The 25,958-nt window shown below is 50.3% G+C and overlaps 4 protein-coding genes across 12 annotated transcripts in view; 2 read left to right on the top strand and 2 right to left on the bottom strand.

Moving 5' to 3' along the window:
- Nucleotides 1-1,851, top strand: part of Tesk2 (testis associated actin remodelling kinase 2) — a 97,687-nt gene extending 95,836 nt beyond the window's left edge. For both annotated transcript variants that reach the window (XM_021633405.2, XM_060379760.1), the window contains one exon: nucleotides 186-1,851. In XM_021633405.2, the coding sequence (XP_021489080.1) occupies nucleotides 186-901 (716 nt within the window). In that variant the 3' untranslated portion in view covers nucleotides 902-1,851. The remainder of the gene's footprint in view (nucleotides 1-185) is intronic.
- On the bottom strand, nucleotides 1,546-5,280 carry Toe1 (target of EGR1, exonuclease). The gene is made up of 8 exons (XM_021633406.2): nucleotides 5,153-5,280; nucleotides 4,341-4,483; nucleotides 4,193-4,233; nucleotides 3,955-4,051; nucleotides 3,712-3,870; nucleotides 3,222-3,481; nucleotides 2,866-3,028; nucleotides 1,546-2,790 (listed from the first exon to the last, which is right to left on the bottom strand). The coding sequence occupies exons 1-8, from the start codon at nucleotides 5,202-5,204 to the stop codon at nucleotides 2,170-2,172; spliced, it is 1,536 nt and encodes a 511-aa protein (XP_021489081.1). The 5' UTR covers nucleotides 5,205-5,280; the 3' UTR covers nucleotides 1,546-2,169.
- Mutyh (mutY DNA glycosylase) lies at nucleotides 5,102-18,498 on the top strand. 8 transcript variants are annotated; one of them, XM_060379763.1, is made up of 18 exons: nucleotides 5,109-5,236; nucleotides 10,078-10,234; nucleotides 10,382-10,557; nucleotides 13,366-13,483; nucleotides 14,580-14,732; nucleotides 14,806-14,841; nucleotides 14,968-15,041; nucleotides 15,146-15,187; nucleotides 15,275-15,346; nucleotides 15,424-15,537; nucleotides 15,620-15,717; nucleotides 15,798-15,942; nucleotides 16,019-16,073; nucleotides 16,224-16,415; nucleotides 16,510-16,646; nucleotides 16,728-16,880; nucleotides 17,220-17,261; nucleotides 18,321-18,498. In XM_060379763.1, exons 4-18 carry the CDS (start codon nucleotides 13,372-13,374, stop codon nucleotides 18,444-18,446), a joined length of 1,551 nt encoding a protein of 516 aa, XP_060235746.1. In that variant the 5' UTR covers nucleotides 5,109-5,236; nucleotides 10,078-10,234; nucleotides 10,382-10,557; nucleotides 13,366-13,371; the 3' UTR covers nucleotides 18,447-18,498. The 8 variants fall into 8 exon arrangements, with proteins under 8 accessions (XP_060235750.1, XP_060235746.1, XP_060235745.1 ...); XM_060379762.1 differs by lacking the exon at nucleotides 5,109-5,236 and adding an exon at nucleotides 5,324-5,464; XM_060379765.1 differs by lacking the exon at nucleotides 5,109-5,236 and adding an exon at nucleotides 5,324-5,464 and having other exon boundaries at nucleotides 10,379-10,557.
- Nucleotides 18,499-18,608: 110 nt separating this feature from the next.
- On the bottom strand, nucleotides 18,609-20,883 carry Hpdl (4-hydroxyphenylpyruvate dioxygenase like). The gene has a single exon (XM_021633428.2). The coding sequence runs from the start codon at nucleotides 20,350-20,352 to the stop codon at nucleotides 19,237-19,239; it is 1,116 nt and encodes a 371-aa protein (XP_021489103.1). The 5' UTR covers nucleotides 20,353-20,883; the 3' UTR covers nucleotides 18,609-19,236.
- Nucleotides 20,884-25,958: the final 5,075 nt, after the last annotated feature.

Here is a 25,958-nt window from a genome sequence, read left to right as displayed (position 1 = left end):
GGGGAAGGAAAGTGGTCACGGACAATAAGGTACTAGGTTCTCTTACAGTTGTGACTTGGCACACTGCTTCTGTTTGCTCATTAGTGGAACAGGACAACTGCCTACCTTGCTTTTCTCAAGAAAAGCATATAATAAAGTGCTACTTATTGACTGAGAGTAACCCAGGTTTACTGTTTGTTCTTCAGGACCGTTGGAGAAAGTGCCTGGAGGGAAGCGACTGAGTTCACTGGATGACAAGATTCCCCATAAGTCTCCATGTCCAAGACGTACTGTCTGGCTGTCTCGAAGCCAGTCAGACATTTTCTCTCGTAAGCCCCCACGTACAGTCAGTGTCTTGGATCCCTACTACCGGCCACGAGATGGTGCTACACATACCCCAAAAGTCAACCCTTTCAGTGCACGCCAAGACCTCAAGGGTGGGAAGATCAAATTCTTTGACCTACCCAGCAAATCTGTCATTTCCCTTGTATTTGACCTGGATGCACCAGGGCCTGGAACTACGCCTCTGGCTGATAGTCAGGAGCCTTTGGCCATGTCTTCCAGACGGTGGCGGTCTTTGCCTGGCTCACCTGAGTTCTTGCATCAGGCTTGTCCATTTGTGGGCTGTGAAGAATCACTATCTGCTGGGCCTCCACCACGACTCAGTAGTCTCAAGTACAGAGTGAGAGAGATCCCACCATTCCGGGCAACTGCCCTACCAGCCGCTTCAGGCCACCAGGCCATGGACTGTTCCAACCCCCAGGAAGAAAACGGTTTTGGACCCAGGCCCAAGGGGACCAGCTCATGCGTTGGAGCTGCCTCTGAGGAGATGGAAGTGGAAGCAGAAAGGCCACGAATGGCTCCTGTCCACTTCTCTGTCTCTGGAATAAGCTTGCAAACCCAGGGAGAGCAGGATGGGTGAGGTGGGGGGAGGACTAGTCCCTGCCTCACCTTGGGGATGGACCTTCAGCTGAAACTACTGCATCCCCTTGGTGCACATCCTGGCTCTTCCCTGGAGCTCCCTTTACAAAGCAGGCAGGCTGAGAAGCCTGGCTTAAAATTGGGCTTTCAGTGCCCAGTGGCTGCAACACGAGGCCTTTCAATAGTTAGGGCCGCCTAATTCTAAGCCTCTGAAATCCCGCCAGGAGCTCTAGCTCCCAGACTGCAGTGCATGTCCTAGATAGGACCAAAGGACTCTTAGTTCCAGGCTGAGCTGGCAGGTACTATGCAGCTATTATCCCAGTTCCTTTGCCGCCTCAAGTCTCTCACGCCCACTCTGGGGCGTATAAGGTACAGGATGGAAAGGGGAATCGACTAGGAGGCTGTGAAGGGCATGGCTGCTTCTCAGACCTGAAGACTGGGATGCTTCTTGCCAGTATGTCTAAGACACTTGAATAATTGCTGTTTGCACTTACTGTATGGTCAGACCACATCACTACATCTCTATGCAAGGGGGAGACAAGGCAATGTGGAAGTCAAGGAGCTTTTAGCTAACCTATTCAAAGACCTTTCCAGTTGATTAATCTATTTTCATATTTATAAAGGACTCTAATGTTTTGCCTCAAGACTTTCAACCCTGGCGTTGGGAGTGGGGCTGGTTTTGTAGGCCCTAGGGCCTGCTCTATGTATGTGTCAACAGCTGATACAACCAGTTAGTTAATGGTTTATACTTGGACTGACTTTCTTCCCTGCTATAGCTGGAGCTTTGGGAAGTCTGTCCTTACAGAGCCGCAATAAGATATAACCAAAGAATGAAGTTGGTCAAATATTTTCATAATTCATTTCTCTTGATTTTCTTTCTTTTTTTTTTTTGTAAAACTTTTTCCCAAGACACTTTCAGATTAAAAAAATAATAAAGTTGATGTTGCAGGTGCTAGTTAGCCTTATTTGTACCCAAGCCTCTCAGTCTATAAAACAAACCGGTAGTGAAGTACTCAGTCTCTGCCAGGACCTGCTTGACAACTCTGCATTAGTAAAATGTGATATATACAGGCCAAAGACTCAGATAACTTCTTTTGATGTACAGCTCTGGCCGACTTGGAATTCACTGTGTAGGCCATGAACTTGTAGCGATCTTCCCGACTCAGCCTTCAGGGAACTGGGATGGACAGATACAAGCCACTACACGTTGACAAACATCGTCTCTCCTACTCTCTTCTGCCTGGGCTTAGTACCAGGCAGATGTTGGAGTCAGCTGCTGCCCCAAGCCAGCTTCATTTTCTGGTTGTGGGCTTTGGAGGGACGGGAAAACTGGCTCTTGGCCACTGTGAGGGGTACAGTTTTGCCACTTAGATATACTTTGTTGTGACATTCAGGAAGCCAAGGTTCAGAGCTGCAGAGCTGGGTTCCCTGGCTCAGGCCCACATAGGCCATCACATATCCTGTCATAAAGGCATCAAAACCAGCGCGATGCAATCCATCTCCGGGCACAGGATTAGGACTGGCTTGGTTCACCGGCAGTTCTGAGGTAGCCACGTCAGCTATTTCAGAACTTGGGGCTTCATGCTCCATCTCCAAGCCACCTTCGTGACCTTGCTTGGAGCCAACCTGATCCCTAGTTTCACCCTCTGCTACTTTTTGCTCAGGGTTCTCAGTCTTGAGGCTATCTTCACAGACCTGCTTTGTGGGGGGACCTTCTTCAGCTTCCTCAAAGGTCTGCATCCCTGGCTGGCTCAGCAAAGCCCTCCTGCGTTTGTCCTTACGTCGTCGCCGTCGCCGCTTATCCTCTGCCACAGCCTCATCAGTGTCAATTATGAGGTCAATGTCATGTGACTGAGGACACTGTGGTCCTAGAGGGCACCAGCCATAGGCCTGGAGGTTGGAAAGAGTCTAAGAAGGGGTTCCACACATCAGAACCTCCCCTCCCCGAGAAATTAATATTCTTACCGAGAACTTGTCACAGATGCCACTGGTATGAGAACGATGGTAGGTTACAGGGGACATACAGCAGCGGTAGTCAATATGGCCTCTCATACTAGATGGATAGCTGCAGAACTCCAAGGCAAGATGTGGGCTGCCAGCTGCCCGCTGCTTCCCATTTTCCCGTTCACTGCAACAGCCAAGAGGGTATTGCTCCACTAGCGTGTAAGCTCCACAGGAGCAGGGGGGTTGTTTTGTTCACTGCTGAATCCTCAGCACCTGAAAACAGTGTCTGGCATATGGTAGGTACTTGATAAATAATCTTAAGTCAATGAAATAAGCTTATACCAGGCCCCACCCCTTTCCATCAACCATGTCCTCACCATTTCCGGAAAGCGTATTCTAAGTAGGAAGCTACAAATCGGGCATGAAACTCTGCAGCATATTTGGTGTCATAAATGCCCGCTGGGAACATCTCACACAGGTCAGCCGTGAAGGTTCCCAAGTTCTCAGGTAAGTGTGCGTAGAAGTTCTGGTACAGGAACACCAAGTCTATAAGGCCGTTATGTAGCACCAGGGGCCGACGGGCCCGAATCAGTTCAAGGAACAGTGTTCTCACTGACTGGCTCTGGCTCTCATCTCCCTAGATGAAAGGGAGAAGGTCCGTGGAAAAGACAGAATGACCAGTCAGCAAACTGTATACCTAACCCAGGTTCTGACCTGGAAAATACTTATTATCTAACCCAAAGCTTCTCTCCCTTGACTGTCTCATGTTTTCCCAGCCTTGTGAACACTGACTCCCCATACTCACAAGCAGATGTTCCCCAGGCCTATGGTAGCAAGAAATAAGCCACAGGGGACACACAGACCTACCTTGTCATTGCCCTTATGGTAGGGGATGCCCTGAGCATACTGCCGGTTGAAGTTGAACCCGTGCTGTACCAGGAACTGCACAGACTTTGGTTCTATAACATACTCCTCCATGCAGAGAAGGGTGAGATTGAACACTTGGACCAAGTAGGAATTCTCACCCTGAAAAACAGGAGGATCTGCTCTATTAAAAACAGTCTTCAGGATCTCAACTATCCCATGCCTCAGACCTGGGATAACTCATACCTTATCTGGCTGCTGCTTGAAGCAGGCGAGGCCCAGGGACAGCACAGAACGCGTCCTGGCAGCATGACACACGGCTTTGTAGCGTTCCTCGATGCACCTGAGATTTGGGTTTGAACATGGCTGTGGCTGAGTTAGTTTCACAACAGACCCAAACTACCCAGGGCTGGTCCCCCCTATCTCTAGGGTTGAAATCTATATACTTGTTAGAGCTAGGATTAAGGGTAAGGTTTATACTTACTGGTTCAGTAAACTCTTCCTGTCCCCAAGCCCACTCAGCTCCTACGGGGTAAAGGGGGGCTGTGATTATCCTTCATACCCATCACCAAACCCTTCACAACCTCCTACACCCCCAACACTTCCCCCCACCCCCGTTTCCCATGCTTCACCGTATCCACAGCCACAAAACTAGCTGTCTTTAAGGCTAGCAAGAGTGATGGCCATATCTCCTTGAAGTTGTCAGTCTGTACGTCTACCACAGGGACCCGTATCACAAACTCCTCTTCAGATTTTGTGTTTTTGTTGACAACACCTGGGGATAAGGAGGGGATGGATGTTGATGTTCCCACAGGTTTCAGTGGGTCGGACACCATGCCAGATGTGGGAGAGGGAATGCCCACTGACAAGCTTCCCCCTTAAGATTTTGCATCCACTGGCTCTGAACACAAGGCTTGGAGTGGACAGTGCCCTAAATTTGGAAAGAGCATTTGTGTCTTCCAGTAGCTTTATGTGAGACTAGGAAATCATTTCCTTTTTTTGCATGTGAATCAGGATAGAGGTAGGCTAGACAAGCTTTATCCTTCGAGCCTGCAATCCTAGGACTAGGGAGCATAAAGCTGAAGGACCCTGAATTCGAACTAGACCCTATCTCAAACACAAACGTCCTATAAAAGCCACATACTCGTGGTGCTTCAACAGCTACCAGAGCGCTTCAAAGTCAGACCCAAGCGCCACCTACCAGGAACGACTACACACTTCCCCGGTGTCACCTACTGCCAACCACCAGCTCCATCCAAACCACACCTCCCAACATGCCCAAACAGTCTAACAGTACGGGCTTTGCCGTTGCACGCGCTGCACACTGGGACTTGTAGTCTCCTGGGAGATTTGAGACAGGCCTGTTTCCGAACTACCGACCCGAGGCTCTTCCCTCCGTAGGACCACGTAGCTTTCTGTGGCTACCCCCTGGGAAGCCGCTCACCATCAGAGGTCGGTGGAACTGAGAGCCCACCGTCAACACTGTCGGCGGCCATGACGCTGCGCGCCCCTCGCCAGCCGCCCGCAGGTACGCGGAGACTTCCGCTTCGTCTCCCGTGGTGGCGCCGGTCTAGGACGGGGCGGGGTCTCGGCGTCGAAGTCCCCGTAAGGTCGACTTCCGCTCCGAATTGTCGGGCGGAGCGCAGAGCGCCGGCCTTGCGCGCGCTGGGTGTCTATTGGCTGCGCGTCCGGACGCGCGCGGAGCCACGCCCCTTGGGCGGTTCTCTGGAGCCGCGGGCTGGAGTCTGCGCGGGAGGTAATTCCTTGTTCCGCGCGCTGTGGCGGGAACGTGGAACCTTTGGGGTCCAGCAGGCCGTCGCTTCCACGCGGCCCGGGCGCGGGCTGCGCGGGCTTCCCGGGGCGGGGACCGGGGAGAGAAGGCGAGGGGGTGCGTGGCACAGTACAGGGGGTCTGAGGAGACACGACCGCAGGAAGATGGAGGAAATGAGAGGGAAACGTTCTGCAGGTCATGGCTAGATAGGTGATGAAGCGACCATTAACAGGACCGCTTTTTTTTTTTTTTTAACGTTTTTTAATTTTATGTATACTGGTGTTTGACTGCGTGTAGAGGCTTACGTGAGGGCGTTGGATCCTCTGGAACAGGAGTTACAGACGGTTGTGAGCTGCCATGTGGGTGTCAGGGAATTGAACCCAGGTCCATTTGGACGAGCAGTCTGTGCTCTTAACCCCGACAGGCCCGCTTTTAAGATAATTCACACAAGTGGTAATGTGCATTGGAGTTACGGCTTTAGGAGTAGGGTGGCAAGGAAGAACCAGCTTGTCTGAATTTGACCTTTGTCACCGTCAAACTGTAGTAACTGTCCCACCCAAGGGCGTGGGCTGAGCCTCTGGTCCCAACTACCTGGATTTCTCCTTACACTCTAGGGAGAGTGTGCTTTTTCTTCTCTCTCTCTCTTTTTTTTCTTTTTCAATATTTAGGTATTTTAATGTCTGAGTGCTCTGTCTTCATGTATAACTGCACAGCAGTAGACAACAGCAGATCCCAGTATAGATGGTTGTGAGCCACCATGTGGATGCTGGGAATTGAACTCCGGACTCCTGGAGCAGACAGTGCTCTTAAACGCTGAGACATCTGTCCAGCCCCGGGAGTATGCTTTTATCAATATGCAGCATTACCTGACCTCGCTGAAAAAGGAATCTTCCCACAGCCCATTAATTCATTTAACAAGTTTGTATTTGTATAATAAATATATTTGGGACAGGCTCTGAAGAAAGAAGAGATGTCTCAGGATTGTGGAGTTTTTGTTTTTAAGATAGTGTAGGGCCACATGCCTTTAACCCCAGCACTAGGAGGTCGAATTCCAGGACAGCCAGTGGCTACATAGAGAAACCCTATTTCAAAAAAAAAAACAAAAAGATAGAGTCTTATATAGCACAGGCTGCCCTCAAACTTCTCTTAAAAAGAAAACAAGGGGTGGGCGTCTGGAGAGGTGGCTCAGTGGTTAAGAGCACTGCCTGCTCTTCCAGAAGACCCGGGTTCAATTCCCAGCACCCACATGGCAGCTCCACCGATTCCAAAGGATCTGACACCTTCATACTAATGCACACAAAATAGAATTAAATAAATTATTATTATTTTTTAAAGGGTGGTGGACAGGGTAGTGCATGCATTCCGGAGGCAGAGGCCTCTTGAGTTTGAGGCCAGCCTGGTCTACAGAGCCAGTTTCTGGGCAGCTTTAGCTACATAGAGAAACTGTCTCAAAAAACCAAAAGAAAAGAAAAGCCTTCAATCTCCGTATCTGGAGTGCTGGGTTACAGGTATGTACCACCACTCTGGTGTGCTTGACATTTTTAAAGATTTATTGTTATTCTTTTTAATTACACGTATGATATCTTTTGTGAGTGCAGGAGCCCATAGAGGCAAGAGGCGTCGGATCCGAACCCTGAACACAAGCATCTTACAACCTTCTAGTCCCCCTAGCCCAGGGCTGATTACGTTTGTGGAAACAATACACAGGAGCGCCCCCCCTCCCGGGGGGGGCTGCACATGGGATCTGGGTATTGAACATAGGACTTCATGTTCCCCAGACATTCTCTAACTGACCCCCCATCCCCACTCCCCATCTTCTCTTGCCTCACATCCTACCACTCACCACCTCTCAGCTTCATTACATCACAACTAGACTGCTTGCAGTGCTGCACATATGCTTGGGGGGTGTTTTGTTTTGTGGGTTTCTCTGTGTAGCCTTGGCTGTCCTGGCTTTGTAGAGCAGGCTAGCCTCACACTTACAGAGATCCGCCCGCCCCTGCCTCCCAGAGTGCTGGGATCACAGGTGTGCGCCGCTGAGCCAGGCTGGCTGGATTTTGCTTTTTTAACTTTTTGTTTGTTTAACATATAAATGAGTGTTTCCCTGTATATCTGGGTTTGCACAGGCAGGGTCCCTGGTACCCACGAGGGTAGAAGAGGCTGTGGATCCCTCGGGATTACAGATGCTTGTGAGCCACTGGACTCAAACCCTGTGTGCTCTGCTCCGATGCCCTCCACCACGGAACTGGATGGATCTCTCTATCTCCTAGGCTTTGAATGTGTGTGTGTGCTTTTGTTTGTTTTAGGTAAAACCTGTGTTCACCATCCTCCTTCCACATGCTCAGCTTCCACAGTGCTGTTTTGTTTAAAGTAGAATAAGAAGACATTGACCAAAAGAACCAAAAAGTAAACATGACATTGCAAATCATATAAAAGCTGCAATGGAGAAGGTCAGATACGGTGGTGGCAAAAGCCTTTAATCGCAGCACTGTGGAGGCAGAGTTCCAGGCCAGCCAAGGCTGCACAGTGAGACCCTGTGGCAGAAAAAAAAAAAAAAAAAAAGTCTGTCTGAGAGCAAGTAGTGTATCCTGAAAACCCTCTAAAAGCTGCATCGTGGCTGTACCCAACCTCCCCATCTTCTCTTGCCTCCCATCCTGCCACTCACTGCCTCTCGGCTGCATTACATCACCAGTAGACTGCGTGCAGTGCCGCACACGTGCTGTCCATCCTCAGCCTGGCTGGCTGGCTTTTTAGAGGAAGGTCTTGTGTCTTTGTTTGTTTGAGACTGGGTCTCACTTTGTAGTCCTGGTTGGGCTGGAATTTAATGCGTAGACTAGGCTAGTCTGGAACTCACAGATATCTGCTTGCCTCTGCCTTCCAAAAGTCTGCATTAAAGTGCCACCATGCCTCCAAAAGGTTTAGTCATTTTCTTTGGGTTTTTTTTTTTTTTTTTTTTGGTTTGGTTTTTTGAAACAGGGTTTCTCTGTGTAGCTTTGGAACTCCCTCTGTAGACTCGGAGATCCCCCTGCCTCTGCCTCCCCAGTGCTGGGATTGAAGGCACCGCCACACCCTGTAATCCTCTTTAAAAACTGGAACAGCCTTCATTCCTGTTACTTTTCCTCTTTATGCCAACAGTTACTTCTTTTAGATATCCTCTGTGATTTATTCTGTGTTCACTGTCTGCCTCTGCTAGAATATAAGCTGCCTTCATGTTTACTGAGGTCCAGGGGTCTCTGCACCCATCATGCCCAGCAGAGTAATGGTCCCAGGAGGGAAGAACTATGCAGCCAGTGTTGGGAGTGTCACCCTGAGAACTTTACTTTCGGCGTATTTAAGTACAGCACAGTTTGGTGGAAGATTTCCTGGTGATGACTGACTCAGTACTACCTGCACAATAAATCTTAGGACATGACTGCATGACAACCCTTTGTTAAAGGGTGTGTGAGATCTTCTGTAAAGATGGGTTCTGTACATTGACTGTAAGACCTGGGGTCTCACAGCTCAGGAGTTCAAGATCTCGCCCTTCTCAGAAACTCCCCCAGACCACAACTCGTTGCAAAAGCAAGAGGTTTAATTTAACCATTGCGCAATGGGGTCACCCCTGCTGGTCTGCAAAGAGTGGCACCCAGAGACAAAGGCCTTTAGGTTTTTAAAAGAAAAATTGTGGGAAATTTGAAGTTGCAGTTTTGGCAATTTAGGATTGGATGAGGAAGCTATAAAGTAAGATAACTGGTTAGTCTTAGGTGCTCAAGCTTGGCCAGTCCTGCCAAGTGTGGATGCAGCTGCAATTGAAGGTGGGGGTAGTTAGCTCATCCTTGAAGATTAGGGCTGGCTTTTGGCTGGAGGTCAGGAGCTACTCAGAAGAAGGATTGAGGCTGTCTGGGTTCGTGCTAAGAAACACTATCTTGAAGACAAGGGTCTGGTCGTTCTTTTTGCTGCGTGAAGGTCATTGCTTGCTTGCTTTTTTTATACCTGTCCTCACAGATAGGGTCATATTCCTCCGTTCTCTGGAAAGGTACTAAGAGGCTTTAGCTTAACCTGGACCTAAAACTCAAAACTATAGGCTTTAGAAGACATATAGGTTACAAAATTAGTCTAACCCTTTCATTGACAAGAGTCTTGGGGAGGACCGGGTATTGTCTCAGTCACACAAATAGAGCAAAGGTCACCAGGCTGTTAACCAGCCTTCTGGAGGGAAAACAGGCTATAGAGCCCTCCTTTTGAAGGGACAAGCCTGTGTGTTTAATCCTGGTTTCTCTAGTGCTTATCTGTGAACACAAGGACCTACTCTACACTCCTAAGAGCAAGTAGGGTGACCTGAAAACCCTCCAAAAGCAATTTACACTGAGGTAAATTGTTTAATGCACAGTAGGTGTTATAGAGCTGGTGGGCAGCGAACTGGTGCATCTGCCACACACCTGGAGGGCGACACATGATGACATCATGAGTTACTAGGCAACCTAAAAGCAGGCTGCCTAAACACTAACAGTAGGCGTTCTCTAAATATTTGTTCGGGGATCAGTGGGAAGCCATTGCACAGTTCACGTATGGAAGTGAAAAAGCTTTCATGTCTGTTTTCTTTTTGGTGTGCTTTCATGTAGGCTACAGTGGCCTCAAACTCAGTCTTTAGCTGAAGATGACCTTGAACTCCTGAACCTGGCTTCAGCTCCTAAATGCTGGGATTACAGTTGTAAACTTGGAAGCAATGACCACGTGTTGCTTTCTTCTTCAGAACAGGCTGCAGGAGGGATTGTGAAAGTGAGTGTGGCGCAGGAAGTTGGTGCTGAAGGGGAGAATATTGTAGGAGCAGGGGTCTGGGGAAAGGGTCTTCACGTGAAGGTGAGAAGAAGGCAGAGGAAATAGAGGGAAGTTTGATAATTTTTTTTCCCCTAAAATCGAAAGCAGGGTCACTTGATGAAGTCAAGGTGCTCGGGGAGACTTTAAAACCGGTTTGGTGGGACTGCAGCCAAGCAGAAGGTGAGATCAAGTTGCTTACCTCCTCGAGCTTCTGCTTGAAGCTCCCTGCCTCCTGGAGCCATCCCGTTGAGTCCGGTCCAGCACCTCCTGGAGCTGAGCAAATAGTAAGCACCGCTCTACTGTCAAATACGTTTCCCTTCTCCCATTTACTTTATCTCTAATCTGTGTCTTGTGCATGTGTGTGAGCCCACACGTGTGTGCTCATCAGGCTTGGCAGCAGGCACATGTATCTGTTCAGCAATCTGGCTGTTCCCTGTTAGTCACGATTTTTTGCAATTAGAGAAAAGATAGCCAGGAACTCAGTCAGGCAGATGTATTTTCTCATTATTATTGGCCAGTCAGTTACAATTTACTAGCCCAGGGAAAGATTAGAAAGAAAAATAGCTCATCTCTCTCCTCTCATTGATTTGCCATCTGCTCTTGGGCAAATCCTTTTCCCTCTTTAATTCTTGGCTTCCTATTATCTGAAGTGAATGAGGTGGTTACTGATGGTCAGTATAACCATGCTAGATACCTAAGCAGACAAACTTCCTACTTCTCTCATACTCCTGGACACCCAAACACCTTTTTTTTTTTTCAAAAGATTATTTATGCATAAGAGCACTCTATTTGCATGTATGGCTGCAGGACAGAAAAGAGCATCAGATCCCATTATAGATCATCATGAGCCACTCTGTGGTTGCAGGGAATTGAACTCGGGACCTCTGGAAGAGCAGCCCGCTTTTAACCGCTTGAACCATTTCTTCAGTCCCCCAAACAATCCTTAACCAACCATACATGGTGGTAAGCATCATGTATGTACAAGTGCTCCTTGGCTTGTGGCCCAGCCCTGCCCTTTCCCTGTCCCTATACTCTTTGTCTAGCATTCCCTGAAGCTACTTGGCTCATCTGCTTAGTGCCATAGTGAGCCAATACCAAGCCCATGGGCATTGTCTTAGTTACCATTCTACTGCTCAGAAGAGACGCCAAGACCAAGGCAACTCTTGTTTTAAAAAAAAAGCATTTAAGTGGGGGCTTGCTTAAAGTTTCAGAGGTCTAGTTCATGATCATCATGGTGGGAAGCAGGCAGGCATGACGCTAGAGCAGTGGCTGAGAACTTTGCATCCAGCAAGCAGAGAGGGCCCTGGTGTGAGGTCATTTATAGCTCAAAGCCCACCCCTCGTGACACACATGCTTCAACAAGGCCACATCTCCTAATCCTCCCCAGACAGTTCCACTAACTGGGGAATCAAGCATTCAAATATAGGGTTTATTGAGGCCATTCTCATTCAGACCACCACAGGCACCCTGAAAGTACTTGAGGAAGGATAGGCGCTGTCAGGGTTTCGGTTGCTCTGATGAGCCGTCATGGCCGAAAAAGGAAGCTGGGGAGGAAAGGGCTGTTTGTTTTACACTTCCACATTGCTGTTCACCACAGCAATGTCAGGACAGAACTCAAACATGACAGCATCTGGGAGGCAGGAGCTCGCAGAGGCCATGGGGGAGTGCTGCTTACGGACATGCTCCACATGGCTTGCTCAGCCCAGTTTTTTTGTTGTTGTTGTTGTTGTTGTTTTTGTTTTTTAAGATTTATTTATTATTTATGTGCATACACACCAGAAGAGGGCACCAGATCTCATTATAGATGGTTGTGAGCCATCATGTGGTTGCTGGGAATTGAAGTCAGTACCTTTGGAGCCAGTGCTCTTAACCTCTCAGCCTGCTTTCTGATAGAAGACCGAACCACCAGCCCAGGGAGAGCAATGGACCCTCCCTCGTTGATCACTAACTGAGAAAATGCCTTGCAGCTGGATCTCATGGAGGCATTTCCTCAACTGAGGCTCCTTTCTTCTGATGACTCTAGCTTGTGTTAAGTTGACATGCAAAACCAGCCAGCACAGACACGTCAAGTATAGGTGTACACATGTATGATCTAAGTACTTGGGAGGTAAAGATAGGAGGATGAATTGTGGCTTTCTAAAGGAACAGAACTGACAGAATGAATATTCATAATTGAAGGGGGATTTATTAGAGTGACTTACAGGCTGTGGTCTGAGTAGTTCAACAATGACTGTCTCCTGCTGGAAAGGCCAGAAGTTTGTAGTTGGTTGGTCCAGGAGACTGGACGTCTCTGCAGGCCCAATCTGTGCTGAAGTCACCAGGGAATTCCTGGAGAGCCTGGAGTGGCTTCTACTACTATAGACAAACTTGCCAAGCGGGGGAAAAAAGCAAAAGTTCCTACCTCCTTGTCCTTTTACGTGGGCTGCCGCAGAAGGGATGGCCAGAGTTAGGCTGTTATGATCCAAGCACACCCAGCTGCTTAGATTTTAGCGGATCCCAAATTGACAACCAAGATTAGTCATCACAGCAGATCAGAAGTATGCTGCCTGCCTGGGCTACAGAGTGAGACCTTGTTTCAAAGGGAAAAAAAAAACCGGGCTGGAGATATATATGTTTGTATGTGAGCACTTGCTGTTTTTTTGTTTTGTTTTGCTTTTTAATTTATTTAATTTTATGTGCATTTGTGTGAAGGTGTCAGACCACCTAAAACTGCTTATGGACCGTTGTGAGCTGCCATGTGGGTGCTGGGACTTGAACCCAGGTCCCTTGGAAGAGCAGACAACACTCTTAACCACTGAGCGACCTCTCCAGCCCCATACTTACTGTTCTTATAGCAGAGTTCAGTTCCCAGAATGCATACGGCAGCTCACAAACAACTGTAGCTCCAGTTCAGGGGATCTGATACCCTTTTGTAGCCCTGGCGGATAGCACTTGGTACACACATAGATGTATGCATGCCGACAAAAGACAAAAAAAAAAAAAAAAAGCTAGACATTCTGAGTGATTTGGGAAGAGGTGGCTCTAATTCCTGAGGATTCTCAAGATTCAGCCTCCTTGTGGCTGACCACATTGGCTACATCCCTCTGTTCCAGGTTATTATGAAGGCGCTACGAACATCTGTAAGGAGTCATAAAAAGCAACCAGCCAACCACAAAAGAAGGGGAAAATCTGCCAGTGGCAGCAGCCAAGCCAAGCCTTCTGCCCCTGATGGTAAGGCCCTTGAGCCCTGCCCGAGTTTCAAGGGACTGGTTCTGGTTCCACTGGCCATCAAAGAGCAGATTCAGGCTGAGTACTGAGGAATTAAGAAGCTAATCCCGAGTGTCGCTGTGTAAGTGGGTCAGGTGCTCTGGGTATTTTCTTACTAGAAGAATGGAACAATTTCATCCATACATTTCTTCTCGGTCGTGCGGCTTTCATGGGATCACATGAGTTTATAAGCTGCATGTGTATGTAAATAGGGTGTCCCTGCATGGGCATATATTCTGCCTCTCTGAAACTATTGAGTTTTCATTTGTGGCCAGGAGAAACAATGACATCCTGACAAAACAAAGACCAGAAATTTGGCCAAGGCTACACACGACTAGAACTTTGGTCTGCTCGCAGCTCTAAAGACTAATCGGGATTTGGGTGGGAGAAGCCCTAAGTGGGAAATGATTGCTGCAGGTTGCTGTGACCGAGTCCCTAATGACCTGGGTTTGATCTCTAGGACCCAAGGAAAGGTAGAAGGAGGGACCCATCTCCAAGAATGCTGCCCTTTGGCCCCTACATACACACCATGGCATGCATGCCTACATATTCACACTGTACATAGCACAATAAAAAAAAAACATAAAATGAATGTTAAATACTGAAGAGCCATGCGTGCTGATCACCCTTGTAATCCCAGCACTTGGGAGGCTGGATAGGAAAATTAGGAGTTCAAAACCAGCCTTGGCTACACACCAAGTTTGAGGTCAGCCTGGCCTATATGAGATCCTTCCTCAGAAAAAAAAAAGTGTTGCTGGAGAGATGGCTCACTCATCAGGCAGTTCACAACTGTCCAGAATTCCAGCTCTAGGGAATCAGACACCTTGGATACAGGGCACACACACATACATACACACACACACATATACACCCCTTTAATCCCAGCAGTCAGGGAGCCAGAGGCAGAGGGATCTCTGTGAGTTTAAGGCCAGCCTGGTGAGTCCTGGTGACTCACAGAGTGAGTCCAAGACAGCCAAAGGCTGCACAGAGAAATCTTGTCTCAACAACAAAATAAGTCTTAAAAAAAAAGATTCCCCCCCGTGTCCTGGCTGTCCTACAGGCCTGGCCAAGCAGAAGGGAAAAGAATTACTGCAGGCCTCTGTCTCCCCGTATCATCTCTTCAGAGACATGGCCGACGTCGTGACTTTCCGAAGGAACTTGCTCAGCTGGTATGACCAAGAGAAGCGAGACCTACCTTGGAGAAGATGGGTAGGTGGGATAGCGGGGCGGGAAGCTGGCATCAGGCCTTTGGTATTAGTCCTCACTGTGGTGTCATTGGCAGGTAGAGGAGGAGGCCAACTTGGACAGGCGGGCCTACGCTGGTCAGTACGAAGCCAGGCTGTTTGCCTCGGGGTTCTTGGGTTTAAGCCTTGCTCTTAGGTTTGGGGGCTAAGGGCTAGGAGCTGGGGCGAGATGGCGGTACCCTCACCTTAATCCCCCTTCCCCAGTGTGGGTGTCAGAGGTTATGCTGCAGCAGACCCAAGTTGCCACGGTGATTGACTATTATACCCGATGGATGCAGGTGATGCCAGGGAGGGAAGGGAGAGTTGGCTTGACCCCAGAGAAGGCTTCCTCCACCATCCTCATCCCTGACCTTATTTCTTCTTGCCTGTCTTGGGTCTACAGAAGTGGCCAACACTCCAAGACCTGGCCAGTGCTTCCCTGGAGGTGAGAGCCATCCTTGGGTAGGGAGAAACAACTCAGGGACCACTGCGTTCAGACCACTGAACTTTGACCTTTGACCTCCACCTACAGGAGGTGAACCAGCTTTGGTCTGGCCTGGGCTACTATTCTCGAGGCCGTCGGCTACAAGAGGGAGCTAGGAAGGTAAGTGAGTGGTGCCTGAAGACTAGGAGCCCATCGGCCTCAGGGATCTTCAAACTGAGCCTTTCTACTCCCCTCAGGTGGTAGAGGAGCTGGGTGGCCATATGCCACATACAGCAGAAACGCTTCAGCAGCTCCTGCCTGGCGTGGGGCGGTACACGGCCGGAGCCATTGCTTCCATTGCTTTTGGCCAGGTAAGCCCATAGGCCAGCATTCTTAATAGGTACACTCCCCTGCCTCCAAGTCCAGTCTGACTCCCCTGCTCCTCTCTGCCAGGTAACTGGTGTGGTGGATGGGAATGTTTTACGGGTGCTGTGCCGTGTCCGCGCCATCGGTGCAGATCCCACGAGCACCTTTGTCTCTCATCACCTCTGGTAGGATATTGGGGTGATAGGAAATAGGGAAGGGTCTGTTTAAGGGGGTCTCTGCTTACAATAGTGTTCTTCACTTTTAGGAACCTAGCTCAGCAGCTAGTGGATCCTGTTCGGCCTGGGGACTTCAATCAAGCAGCCATGGAGCTGGGGGCCACAGTGTGTACCCCACAGCGCCCTCTCTGCAGCCATTGCCCTGTGCAGAGCTTATGCCAGGCACACCAGAGGGTAAGCCTCCTGAGGAAGAGGTATTAGAGTGTCCTAGAGAATGACTTGCCCTATGACACCCTTCTCTGTGTCTCAGGTGGAGCGGGAACAGCTCTCAGCTTCTCCAGGCAGTCCTGACATAGAAGAGTGTGGTAAGCAGCAGCCCTAACCCCAGCCCAGACCCTGGCCCTGGGGAGCTGCCTTTTCAAGCCTGAGTAAGAGTCTGCAGTGGGACTAAGCCTCCCTAGGCTTGGCGCCTAAGACCACTTGGTGTGAGCAGGCCTTGGCGTCTTTGTTTCCAGCTCTCAACACTAGACAGTGCCAGCTTTGCCTCCCTCCCACAAAGCCCTGGGACCCCACCCTGGGAGTGGCCAACTTTCCTCAAAAGGCCAACCGAAGGCCTCCCAGGGAGGAGTACTCTGCCACCTGTGTTCTGGAGCAGCTGAGAGCCAATGGGGGTCCCCTAATCCTGCTGGTGCAAAGACCGAAGTCAGGTACCCGAACACTGGGGCTGGAGGGCAGCGTCACGAGCCACAGAGGGAAATGGAAGGGGCAGTAGAGGCTGACCCCCTATCTGGCTGCCATCAGGTCTGCTGGCAGGACTGTGGGAGTTTCCATCTGTCGCCCTGGAGCCCTCGGAGCAGCGTCAGCAGAAGGCCCTTCTGCAGGAACTGCAGAGCTGGTCTGGACCCCTCCCCGCCACTCAGCTCCAGCACCTGGGGGAGGTAGGTTAGCAAAGGTGCCAGCAATGAGGGCTTCTGTGTTCACATTCACAGACCTGGTTCAGTCTTCCCCCTCCCCCCCAGGTGGTCCACATCTTCTCTCACATCAAACTGACCTATCAAGTGTACACTCTGGCCCTAGAAGGACGGACCCCAGTGACCACTGCACCTCCTGGCGCTCGATGGTTGACCCGGGAAGAATTCCACAACGCTGCTGTCTCTACTGCCATGAAAAAGGCACCACCTTTGTTGTCTTCCTTGTCTTTTCTTGTCTGTCTCACATTTTTTACATGAACTCACTGCTATAGAAATGAAAATGAAACATCTTTTTTTAATGTGTATTAGTGAAGGTGTCAGATTCCTTGGAATTGGCATTACAGACAGTTGTGAGCTGCCATGTGGGTGCTGGGAATTGAACCTGGGTCCTTTGGAAGAGCCATCTCTCTAGCCCAGAAACAGATATCTTAAACAGTCTTGCTGGGGCAGCCCATAAGCTGGGGTGGAACTCAGGGTATCGGCTCTTTCTGGAGAAGGCGCCAGCCCTGTCTTTCCTCCCTCCCCCTCCATCCTTACTAGGTCTTCCGAGTATATGAGGACCACCGGCAAGGGACCTGCAGGGTAAGTCTGGAAGGTTCAGCCCGTCTTCCCCAAGGCCTGCCTCCATTGACTCTTAAAAGTCACTGATTGACACTTTGGGATGAATATTATCCATTCCAGGGTTTGCTGGGGGCAGAGGGACAGTTTATAAACCAGGGACTGGTTGCAGCATCAACTGCCGGGGAGGGGGAACAGGAATAAATGGGTGTAAGCTCTGGTATCAGGTATGTGAAGTGTCTGTGCGAGAGTTTTATGGAATAGTCGGTAAAAAGCCATCTGTGATGCAAGACTTAGGAAAAGCTGCTTAGAGAAAATAACTGCTAATTTGGGCCTAGAAATGAGTAGCTTTCTTCAGCCTCGGGAGGGAAATCATCAGTTAGACTGCTACACAGTGGAGTCGGCAGTGGTTACAGAGCTGGAGAGGCTGGAGTGAGCCACAGTCAGCCAGGACATGAAAACCTGACTGCCAACACATTTTAGTGGAAAAGACAAAATCTTCAAAAGATTTATTCTTATTTTTAATTATGTATTGTATGCATCTGTGTGTGGGCCTATGTACATTGAGTGCAGTGCCTAGAGGGCCTGGAGGAGGGCATCGAATCCCCTGGATTTGATGTTATAGTTGGGAACATGAGTACTGGGTCCCCACCTTGGGTCCTCTGTAAGAGCAGTACACAGTCCTAACCACTGAGCCATCCCTCCATCCCCACCACACTGAGACAGTTTCATATGGTTTGGGTTGGCCTCGCTCTCACTGTGCAGCTGACGATGTCCTTGAACTTCTGCTCTTCCTTCAGATGGGATGCCAACCAGGTGCCCACCACACTGTGTTAGCCAACACTAGGACTCCAACCTAGGGTTCTTGCCTGTTAGGCAAGCCTTCCGTCAGTGGAGCTATGTCCCCGGCCCCAGCTTTGTATCTTAGCAAGATTTTCTTGGGTGCCTTTTAGGGAGTCGATTAAAGGGTTCGTGCTTGAAGGCAGGTGGAAAATTCTACAGCATTATAGACTAGATTAGTAGAGTAGGTAGAAGATTCCCTGATGTGGACTCATTTTCCTTTCACCTTTGGCTTTTGCACAGGGTTCTAAAAGGTCACAGGTGTCTCCTCCATCACGAAGGAAAAAACTGAGCCGGGGCCAGCAAGTCTTGGATAGCTTCTTACAGCCTCATATCCGCACAGACACACCCGAAAATACTGCCCAGTGATACCCTGGGATTCCCACCCCAAACCCAGTCTAATAAAATGCTTGTTTTTGTAGTGCCTTTGGAGAACTTTGCTACACTTTCTCTAGCCCCTTCACTAACTTCTGAGAGACTCAGAAGATGGTAGTCAGCGTGGTTCTGACTTCCTCTGGCCGAGCTCCCTGGCAGACCTGGAAGGCAGGAGGCAACCTGACCGGAGTGTTCTTTCCCAGGAAAGCCTGAGGGCAGCTGCAGGGAGCACCTGTCCACGGCTGACTGGCTTCCGTCACTCCTGTCTGGGCTCAGGCCAGCTCTAATTGGAGCTGCAGCATCGCAGGTGGTTGGGCTAGCACCCACACCTGGAACAGTTGGTCCCTGGGGAGAGGTCAGCTCAGAGGAGGCTTTGTATTAAATTCCTTCCTCAAAAACAGAATCGAATGATTTATTCAGGGTACATTTCAGGTGCAGCGAAACTTCAGAAAGCAAAAGGACTAACAGTAGCAATCTTGAAGGATGCATGGGAAGGGTGCAGGGAAGACAGGCTCAGGGGTGTTGGTTCTGTCTTCCGACCTCATTCCTCAGTTTACTTCTAGCCGTGTTAGGCGGTTTAGGAGTGGTCTTTCCAAATCCTGTCTCTCTGGAGTCCAATAAGAGAGTCTACAGGTGGCAGGTACCGGTTGGGATGAGGATCACACCTGTCTGGAAGGGATAGCCTCTCTCCTTGGTGTGTTTCTGCGGGGCGTGTCAGTTCCAGCAGGCCTGTGCTGGACTCCAGAGCACCGAGACAAGGGGCAACTCCCAGCTCCAGCCTGGGTTAGGCTCCCCGGGCCCTGGCGGCTTCCTCTTGCACCGACTGCCACAGTGCCCGGATGTTGTTCTGGCCAAAGCCTGTGGCTCCCTGTCTCTGAATCAGCTCCAGGAAGAAGGTGTCCTCAGGGAAGAGGGACTTGGTGAAGACCTGAAGCAAAAACTTGTCTTTATCGCCATCCAGTAGGATTCCCCGCCGTTCTAGAAGGCTAGGCTTGTGCCCTGAGGCTATGATTTGTTCCTCCTTGCCGGGCTGCTGGTAATAAGCTTCAGGAGGAGCCAGGAGCCGGCATCCTGCCTTCGCTATCCCCTCAGAAGCTTCTAAGATGTTGGGAGCATACAGTCCGACGTGCTGCAAACCCGGCCCCCTGTGCCTGGCTAGAAACTGCTCCACCTGGTCCTGTTTGTCAGTGGGTCCCGGCAGGGACTCTGCCAGCACGAGAGTGGGGACAGTGCTGTCCGGTGGGGTCTGCAGGGCGGTAAGCCTCAGACCCCCTCGCCCAGACTCTGCAGCCACCGTGAAGCCCAGCTCCGGATCCTCACCTGGGCCCAGCGGCAAGTGGTGAAACCCTAGGCAGTCGTGGAACCAGCGCCTAAGTGCAGGGGAGCTGCCGGAGGTGCAGGCCAAGGTCAAGTGGTCCACGTGGCTGACCCAGCCCGGGGCTGGTGTGCAAGGCAGGGGTCTGAATCCGGGCAGGAAGGATCCGCGGTAGCCAGCACGCTGCAGCAACGTAAGGCTAAGGTTACCAACCGGAGAGCTGACCACTGTGTAGACGGCTGTGCCCTGGGCATCTCTCACGCTAGTGGGTGGTACCGGCACGATGCAGCCCCGGGCCGCCAGCGCCCGGGCGGCGCCGCCCACATCCTCCACGTCCACGCACAGGTTCGTGGCGCTGGGCACTGAGTGATGAGGGTCCAGGCCGTACAGTGGCTCCCCGGGTCCCGAACCCTCGTTCACTAGAAAGACGGCGTCCCCGCTGCGCAGGGCCAGCTGCCTCCAGCCGCCTGCTTCCCGCTCCGCCAGGGGCTGGAAGCCGAAGAGGCGGTGCAGGTCCCTCGCTAGGGGCTGCCCAGCTGGCACATGGAAGGAGATATGACACAGATGGCGGGCGGGCGCAGACATGGCCACCCGGATCTGTCCCCCTGGGGTCGCTCACTCTAGGTCCCGGACGAGTCGCTGGAAGCTGGTGGCGTGCAGGTCTGCCCGGAGAGCGCGCTCCCCGGCCTCTTCTGGGCAGAGGTCACGGCCAGACCTTGGGGGATTGAGCCTCTCCGCAGCGCCACCGCAACCCGGAGCGGCCGAGGACCACAGGCTCCGCGGAGCGGCTGGGGTGAGAACCACGCGGACGCGGGGCGGGGCGGGCCGGGAGGTCGGGGTGGAGCCTGGGACCCCGCCTTGACACGCCCTCTCACCGAGGGCGGTTCCTTCCCAGGGCCTTGGACACCCTTGGGCCCCGAGCCACCCCTCCCGGGGCCGGGGAAGTCACAATAGCCACCTTCACTCTGTGCCAGGCGCACTCCTCCCGCGACCCCAGAGCCAAGAGCCCAGACTGGGGAGGAGCCCTGATAGTTTTCCACAAGCTCGGAATAGGGCTCCGTTAACTTTTTACTTACTTTTTAAAAAATATTAAAGTATTTTCAGTTACAGATTTTCTTTCCTTTTTTTTTTTTTTTTTTGTTGTTGTTGTTTTGGTTTGGTTTTTGTTACTTTCGAGGCAGGTTTCTCTGTGTAGCCTTGGCTGTCCTGGACTCTTTGTAGACCAGGCTGCCCTCGAACTCATTACTTCCTGTGCCTCCCTGAGTGCTGGGATTCCAGGCGTGCAGAGATAACCGCACCCGGCTCAGTTACAGATTTTTAATCTCCAAACGAGAAAGAGAACTTGATAGAAGATCAAGTATTTGCATATCTCTGCAATCAGGCAATCTCCACATTACCTGCCTCCTCAATTCTGCCTCTAGGTCCAAGGGAGATTAGGAGGGGGAAAACAACAACAAAACAAAAAACTAAAAAGCTATTGCGTTTTGTTTGTTGTTCCTGTAAGGAGCTGTTGTTCATCACCTTAAGAGGACTACAGTTCGAACTCAGGCCTCCCTTGCTCTTCAATGGGTCCTAATTTTATGATCCAGGGAGCTCAAGATGAGTGAGATCACCAGAATGAGGAAGCTAGAAGTCTCGTCCTTCTGGTAAGGTTAGAGAAGGACATTGGAAGGGCAAAATGCAAGAGGAAAACCTTAGAGAAGATGCAAACCTGACAGAACAATTGTGCTGAGAAGACGTTTGAGGGGTGGGTGGGTGTGGGGTGGGGAGGCAGCATGCTGGAGATTCCTGTATCAGGCAGTGAGGACCAGACATAGACAAGGAGGCTAGGCAGGTGTTCAGGATTGCAAGCCAGAGGACTCCCTTCCAATGACCAGGGATCTGGAGAACATGGATTCCAGACAGAGCTAAGCAGACCTGAGTTAGAAATTGCTCTCTAGGGCTGAAGAGATGGCTCAGAGGTTAAGAGCACTGACTACCCTTCCAGAGGTCCTGAGTTCAATTGCCAGCAACCAATGGTGGCTCACAACCATCTACAATGGGATCTGATGCCCTCTTCTGGCGTGCAGGTGCACATACAGATAAAGCACTCACATAAAATAAATAAATCTTAAAAAAAAAAAAAAACAGGAATTGCTCTCTAACATGCACTCACAGGTCATGTTGCATAATTTCTGTAAGTTTCCTTATCTGCAACATGGGGTTCCCCCCCATTCAGTGGTGAGGATCAGTACACAGGCTAGGCAAGCACCCTAGTAATTATATTTCAATCCAGATTGCTGTGGTTAAGCGAGACACTGTAACTTCTCTGTCAATAGTTACTATTGTTCTATTCTCATTACACAATGCCAGCGGTACCTCCCAGCGGGCACTGTGTGACCTCTTTGGTGAGGTGGGAGTGGGCAGGGACTGCATGAGCTTGGGCCAAAGGCTAGGCAGGCAAGTCAAGAAGCAGCTCTGATAAAGCCCCAGAACAAGCCGTGACTCCTCTCAGGGAGCCTTGGACAGCATGATTTCCCCCCTTTGATGCTAGGGATTGAACTCAAGGCCTTGTGAATGCTAGGCAAACATTATCGTTGATCTATATCCTACCCCTTCCCCAAAGGCCTCTTCTGCTTCATCCCTCTAAGATTCCTAGGCCTGAAGCACTGTGGTAAGTCTACAGGACTCCTTCAGGGAAAGGTGTCTCCTAGTTACTGTACTGCAGCCTTCTGTTGACTGCATGGCCTTGAGCAAGGCAGTCCCACCTCAGATTTGTATAATCCCAGCTCAGTTTTCCCAGAATACTTCATGTTGAGCAGGATGACAGTTAACAATGGTTTCGTGCGGAAGCCTTACATGACTGCAGAGACAGTGGAACGCTAGAGGCCTCACCTTCCACCTAAAGGAAATGTCCTTATTACTAGACCCCAGATTGTGCTCATTTTTTTCAGACATGTGTAGCTGGGAATTTGCAACCTGGCAAGTGGCTGTGGCTGAAGCTTTAAAAACCATGAGTGTGTAGGGTCTGGACTGTAGTGGCTTCGACCTGGCTATTGGTGGGTTTAGGTCAGACTGACAAGAGGCCCTGAGTTTTTATAGTCAGGGCTCCATAATCTATATCCTCCAAGCCTTTGACGAAGGCCTATAAGTTTGCTTTCAAGAGCCCCAAGTACAAAAAAGTGGGCATAAGCAAGACCACTGGGCCTTCAGGACCCACTCGCTCAGGAAAGGGACCGAAAGGCTTATGGATACTGAATGGAGGGTACAGTGTTTTGGCTGGAAATGTGTCCAGGTAACAGACGGGTTTCCAAGGCGCGGTGAAGATAGATGTGGCTGCGGATGTTCGTCCCTTGTGGTGTCCAGAGCTCAGGGCTCCAGGGAAACTTCAGAGGTCTTATCACCACGACCGGGGGCTACTTGTGCTGGGGCCAGCAAGGTTAAAGAGAAACGGAGGATGCCGCTAGAAAGAAAGCCCACAGGCCAAGGAGCTAGGTCGTGGCGTGCGAAGCTTCCTGCCACTCCGGCCTTGTGTGTCCTCTGGGTGAGGTAGAGGTGATCTCGGGCTGTGGAAAGCTGACAAGTCCAAGCCGTGGAACCGCGCCCGTTCTGCAGGTCGCAAAACCTAGCGGACAGCAGTAGCTCGCTCGGCTTCCTAGGAGATCCTACCTCCGCTGGGCTCTAGCTCCCCGAACCCCGCTCAGGAGGGACCCATAACCTCGATCGCCCGGGCTCCGGGACCCCGGGGCCACCCAGCAGCTGGCACTCCGAAACCCTTCCTGGCTCCGCTCCACGCTCTTCTATCTTTCCCTTCCGCCGGAAGCGGCTCCGCGGAAGCTACCGCTGTTTTGGATCCGCCCTGTTCTCCTCGCTGGAGAGGAGGGTTGGCCCGGAGAAACCTCGCTGAGAAGGTGACCTCAATTTTTTTGGAGTTGTAGAATGTTCGTAGACTCTACATATTTACCAACCAATCAAAACAACGACAACAAAACGCCGAGTCTCGTGGAGCTCAGGCCGCTCTCTAACTCGTTTTGTGATTGAGGTGACTGGTACTGTTACTCCCCGCGCCTCCAGAGTGCTGGGATTGTCTATGTGCACCGCCCCGTTCATGAAATGCCGGGCCTAGAACCTAGGACCCCATGGCAAGCATGCCACCAAGATACTTCCTCGGCCCCAACTTAACTTTAAAGAGTATAGTTATCAGTAGTAACTTTATTTGAGCCGGGAAGAGGCGTCCCTCACTTCTTCACTTAGCTGTAGGGCTGGCCCTTAAGTGAAAGGAGCCAGCCAGGAAGGAGGCGGCAGGTACATACTGGAGGCCCGGGGTATAGCTCCAAAGGAAAGGGCATCCCTAGCACACTAGAGGCCCTGGGTTACCCAAACAGCAAAAGCAAGATAGAAAGTCAAATCCGGTACAGTTCCACTTTCATGAGCTCTGTTCTGGAGTCTTTAAGAACATAGACACAGGTCATTGGTGGCCTGCAGAGCTGAAGAGGTGAAATGGTGAGTTGGGAATCTTAAAAGCAACAGGGTCTCTGTAGCCCAGGCTGACCTCAACTTCCTGGAAGCCTTCCTAGCTCAGCCTTCCAACACTAGGATGACAGGTGCAAGTCACAGAAGGAAGCTGCATGTATGTGTGTGCCAACACGTGTGTGTCACAGACGCGTGGAAACTGGAGAACGATTTCCAGGAGCACCCTTCTACTGTGTGTGTTCCAGGCTGGAACTCAGGTTACCAGGCTTGGTGGCAAGTGTCGGGACCTGCTGAGCTACCTGCTGGTCCATTTGTCATTACACAAACTAGCTGGACCTGGGAGCGCAAGCCTGTAACTGCAGCGGCTCAAGAGGCTAATCCAAGCCTACAGAGGGCATTTAAGGACAGTGGGCAGCTAGTGAGACTGAGCCTGTTGCTCAGTGGAAGGGCTCTTGGCTAGCATGTTTGAGGCCCCGGGTGTATCTTCAGTGCCACAAAATAAATAAATAAACAAATGGTACAGATCTACACTGGTGACTTTGGATAGCTTGGGTAAACTTACTCAAACTGTCTGCAATGTGCTTTTTCAGGTTTTAATTTGACTTTCTCCATCACTCCGCTTTAAAAGGCTCCAACATCATCAGTGAGTTTTATTTTGTTTGGTTGTCAATTTTCAGCTCCTTCTGCCTTGGAAAGGTTTTATATAACTGACCATTCTCTCCTTCTTTGTCTTTTGCCCCAGTTTCTGTAATGCCATACTCTCTTTCCCACTGGTTGGGTTGTGTCTCCCCTGCAGCTTTCGTGAGTTACGTTTTATAGAGGAAGGGTCCCATGTAGCGTTGGTTGGTCTTGAGCTCACCATGTATCTGAGGATAACCCTGAACTCTGGATCCTCCTGCCTCTGCTACCCAAGCACTGAGATCACAGGTGCACATCATAACTCCTTTGCCTGCTCTTAAAAGCTATTTACTGTCCCCAAACAGAGGTCTCCCCTCCTAACATTATTCAACCGCTTAGTTGTTCTCCTGGCTTGGCTGTCCTACAGGTCCCTCAGACCCTCTATGCCCAACCCTGTTCTCCATCTTCTTGGCAGCTGTCCTAGCCAGAGACCTATAGGGTGCCAGATCACCTCCTAATACATCTATTTTCACCTCAAGGCATGCCCTTATCCTTGCCTGTCCTGTTGCTCTCATGCCTCTGATGTCATTATATCTTTCCCTTTTCCTTCCATCTCCACTGTTTGGTATCACAGGGACAATGACCTTCTAATTGCCTCCCTGAACTTGAGTTTGCCCCTAAGAGCTGAGAAGTGAGGTCTAGTTTACTGTTCTGCTTAAAATTCTTCAGCAAAAGACGGTGCCGTGGCACACACCTGTAATCCCACCACTCAGGGAGGCAGATCTCTATGAGTTCATGGCCAGCCTGGTCTACAAAGTAAGTTCAGAACAGCCAAGCCTGTATCTATCTCTCTATATATAGATATATCTACATATATATCTATATATCTTACATATCTCAAATATATATATATCTCCAATATATATCTTTAGACTGCCCTTAAGCTCACAAAAGGAATATTTCCTGCAACAGACTAGACCCTGATGAACTCTCCTGCTTTTTTTATTTTTAATAGATTTCCCTCTCCTGCGGTTATAATAAAAAGCCAGCTCCACCAGCCTTTACATTAAATGTATTACTTTGTGTATGCAGTCTGTGAATACGTTGGGTCCTTTCTTGCC

This window comes from Meriones unguiculatus, chromosome 3 (genome assembly GCF_030254825.1).
Source record: "Meriones unguiculatus strain TT.TT164.6M chromosome 3, Bangor_MerUng_6.1, whole genome shotgun sequence".
NCBI classification, from domain to species: domain Eukaryota; kingdom Metazoa; phylum Chordata; class Mammalia; order Rodentia; family Muridae; genus Meriones; species Meriones unguiculatus.
Note: the sequence above shows the minus strand (reverse complement) of the source record. Positions and strands in the feature narration are given on the sequence as shown.

Coding starts and splice junctions, on each gene's coding strand:
- Mutyh (XM_060379767.1), top strand. CDS start 13,372: ATGAAGGCGCTACGAACATCTGTAAGGAGTCATAAAAAGCAACCAGCC. Junction 14,842..14,967: donor GGACAGGCGGGCCTACGCTG/GTCAGTACGAAG, acceptor CCCCTTCCCCAG/TGTGGGTGTCAGAGGTTATG. Junction 16,881..17,219: donor TCTCTACTGCCATGAAAAAG/GCACCACCTTTG, acceptor CATCCTTACTAG/GTCTTCCGAGTATATGAGGA.
- Toe1 (XM_021633406.2), bottom strand. CDS start 5,204: ATGGCCGCCGACAGTGTTGACGGTGGGCTCTCAGTTCCACCGACCTCT. Junction 3,029..3,221: donor GAATACGCTTTCCGGAAATG/GTGAGGACATGG, acceptor TGGCTGTTGCAG/TGAACGGGAAAATGGGAAGC. Junction 2,791..2,865: donor GCATCTGTGACAAGTTCTCG/GTAAGAATATTA, acceptor TCCAACCTCCAG/GCCTATGGCTGGTGCCCTCT.
- Hpdl (XM_021633428.2), bottom strand. CDS start 20,352: ATGTCTGCGCCCGCCCGCCATCTGTGTCATATCTCCTTCCATGTGCCA.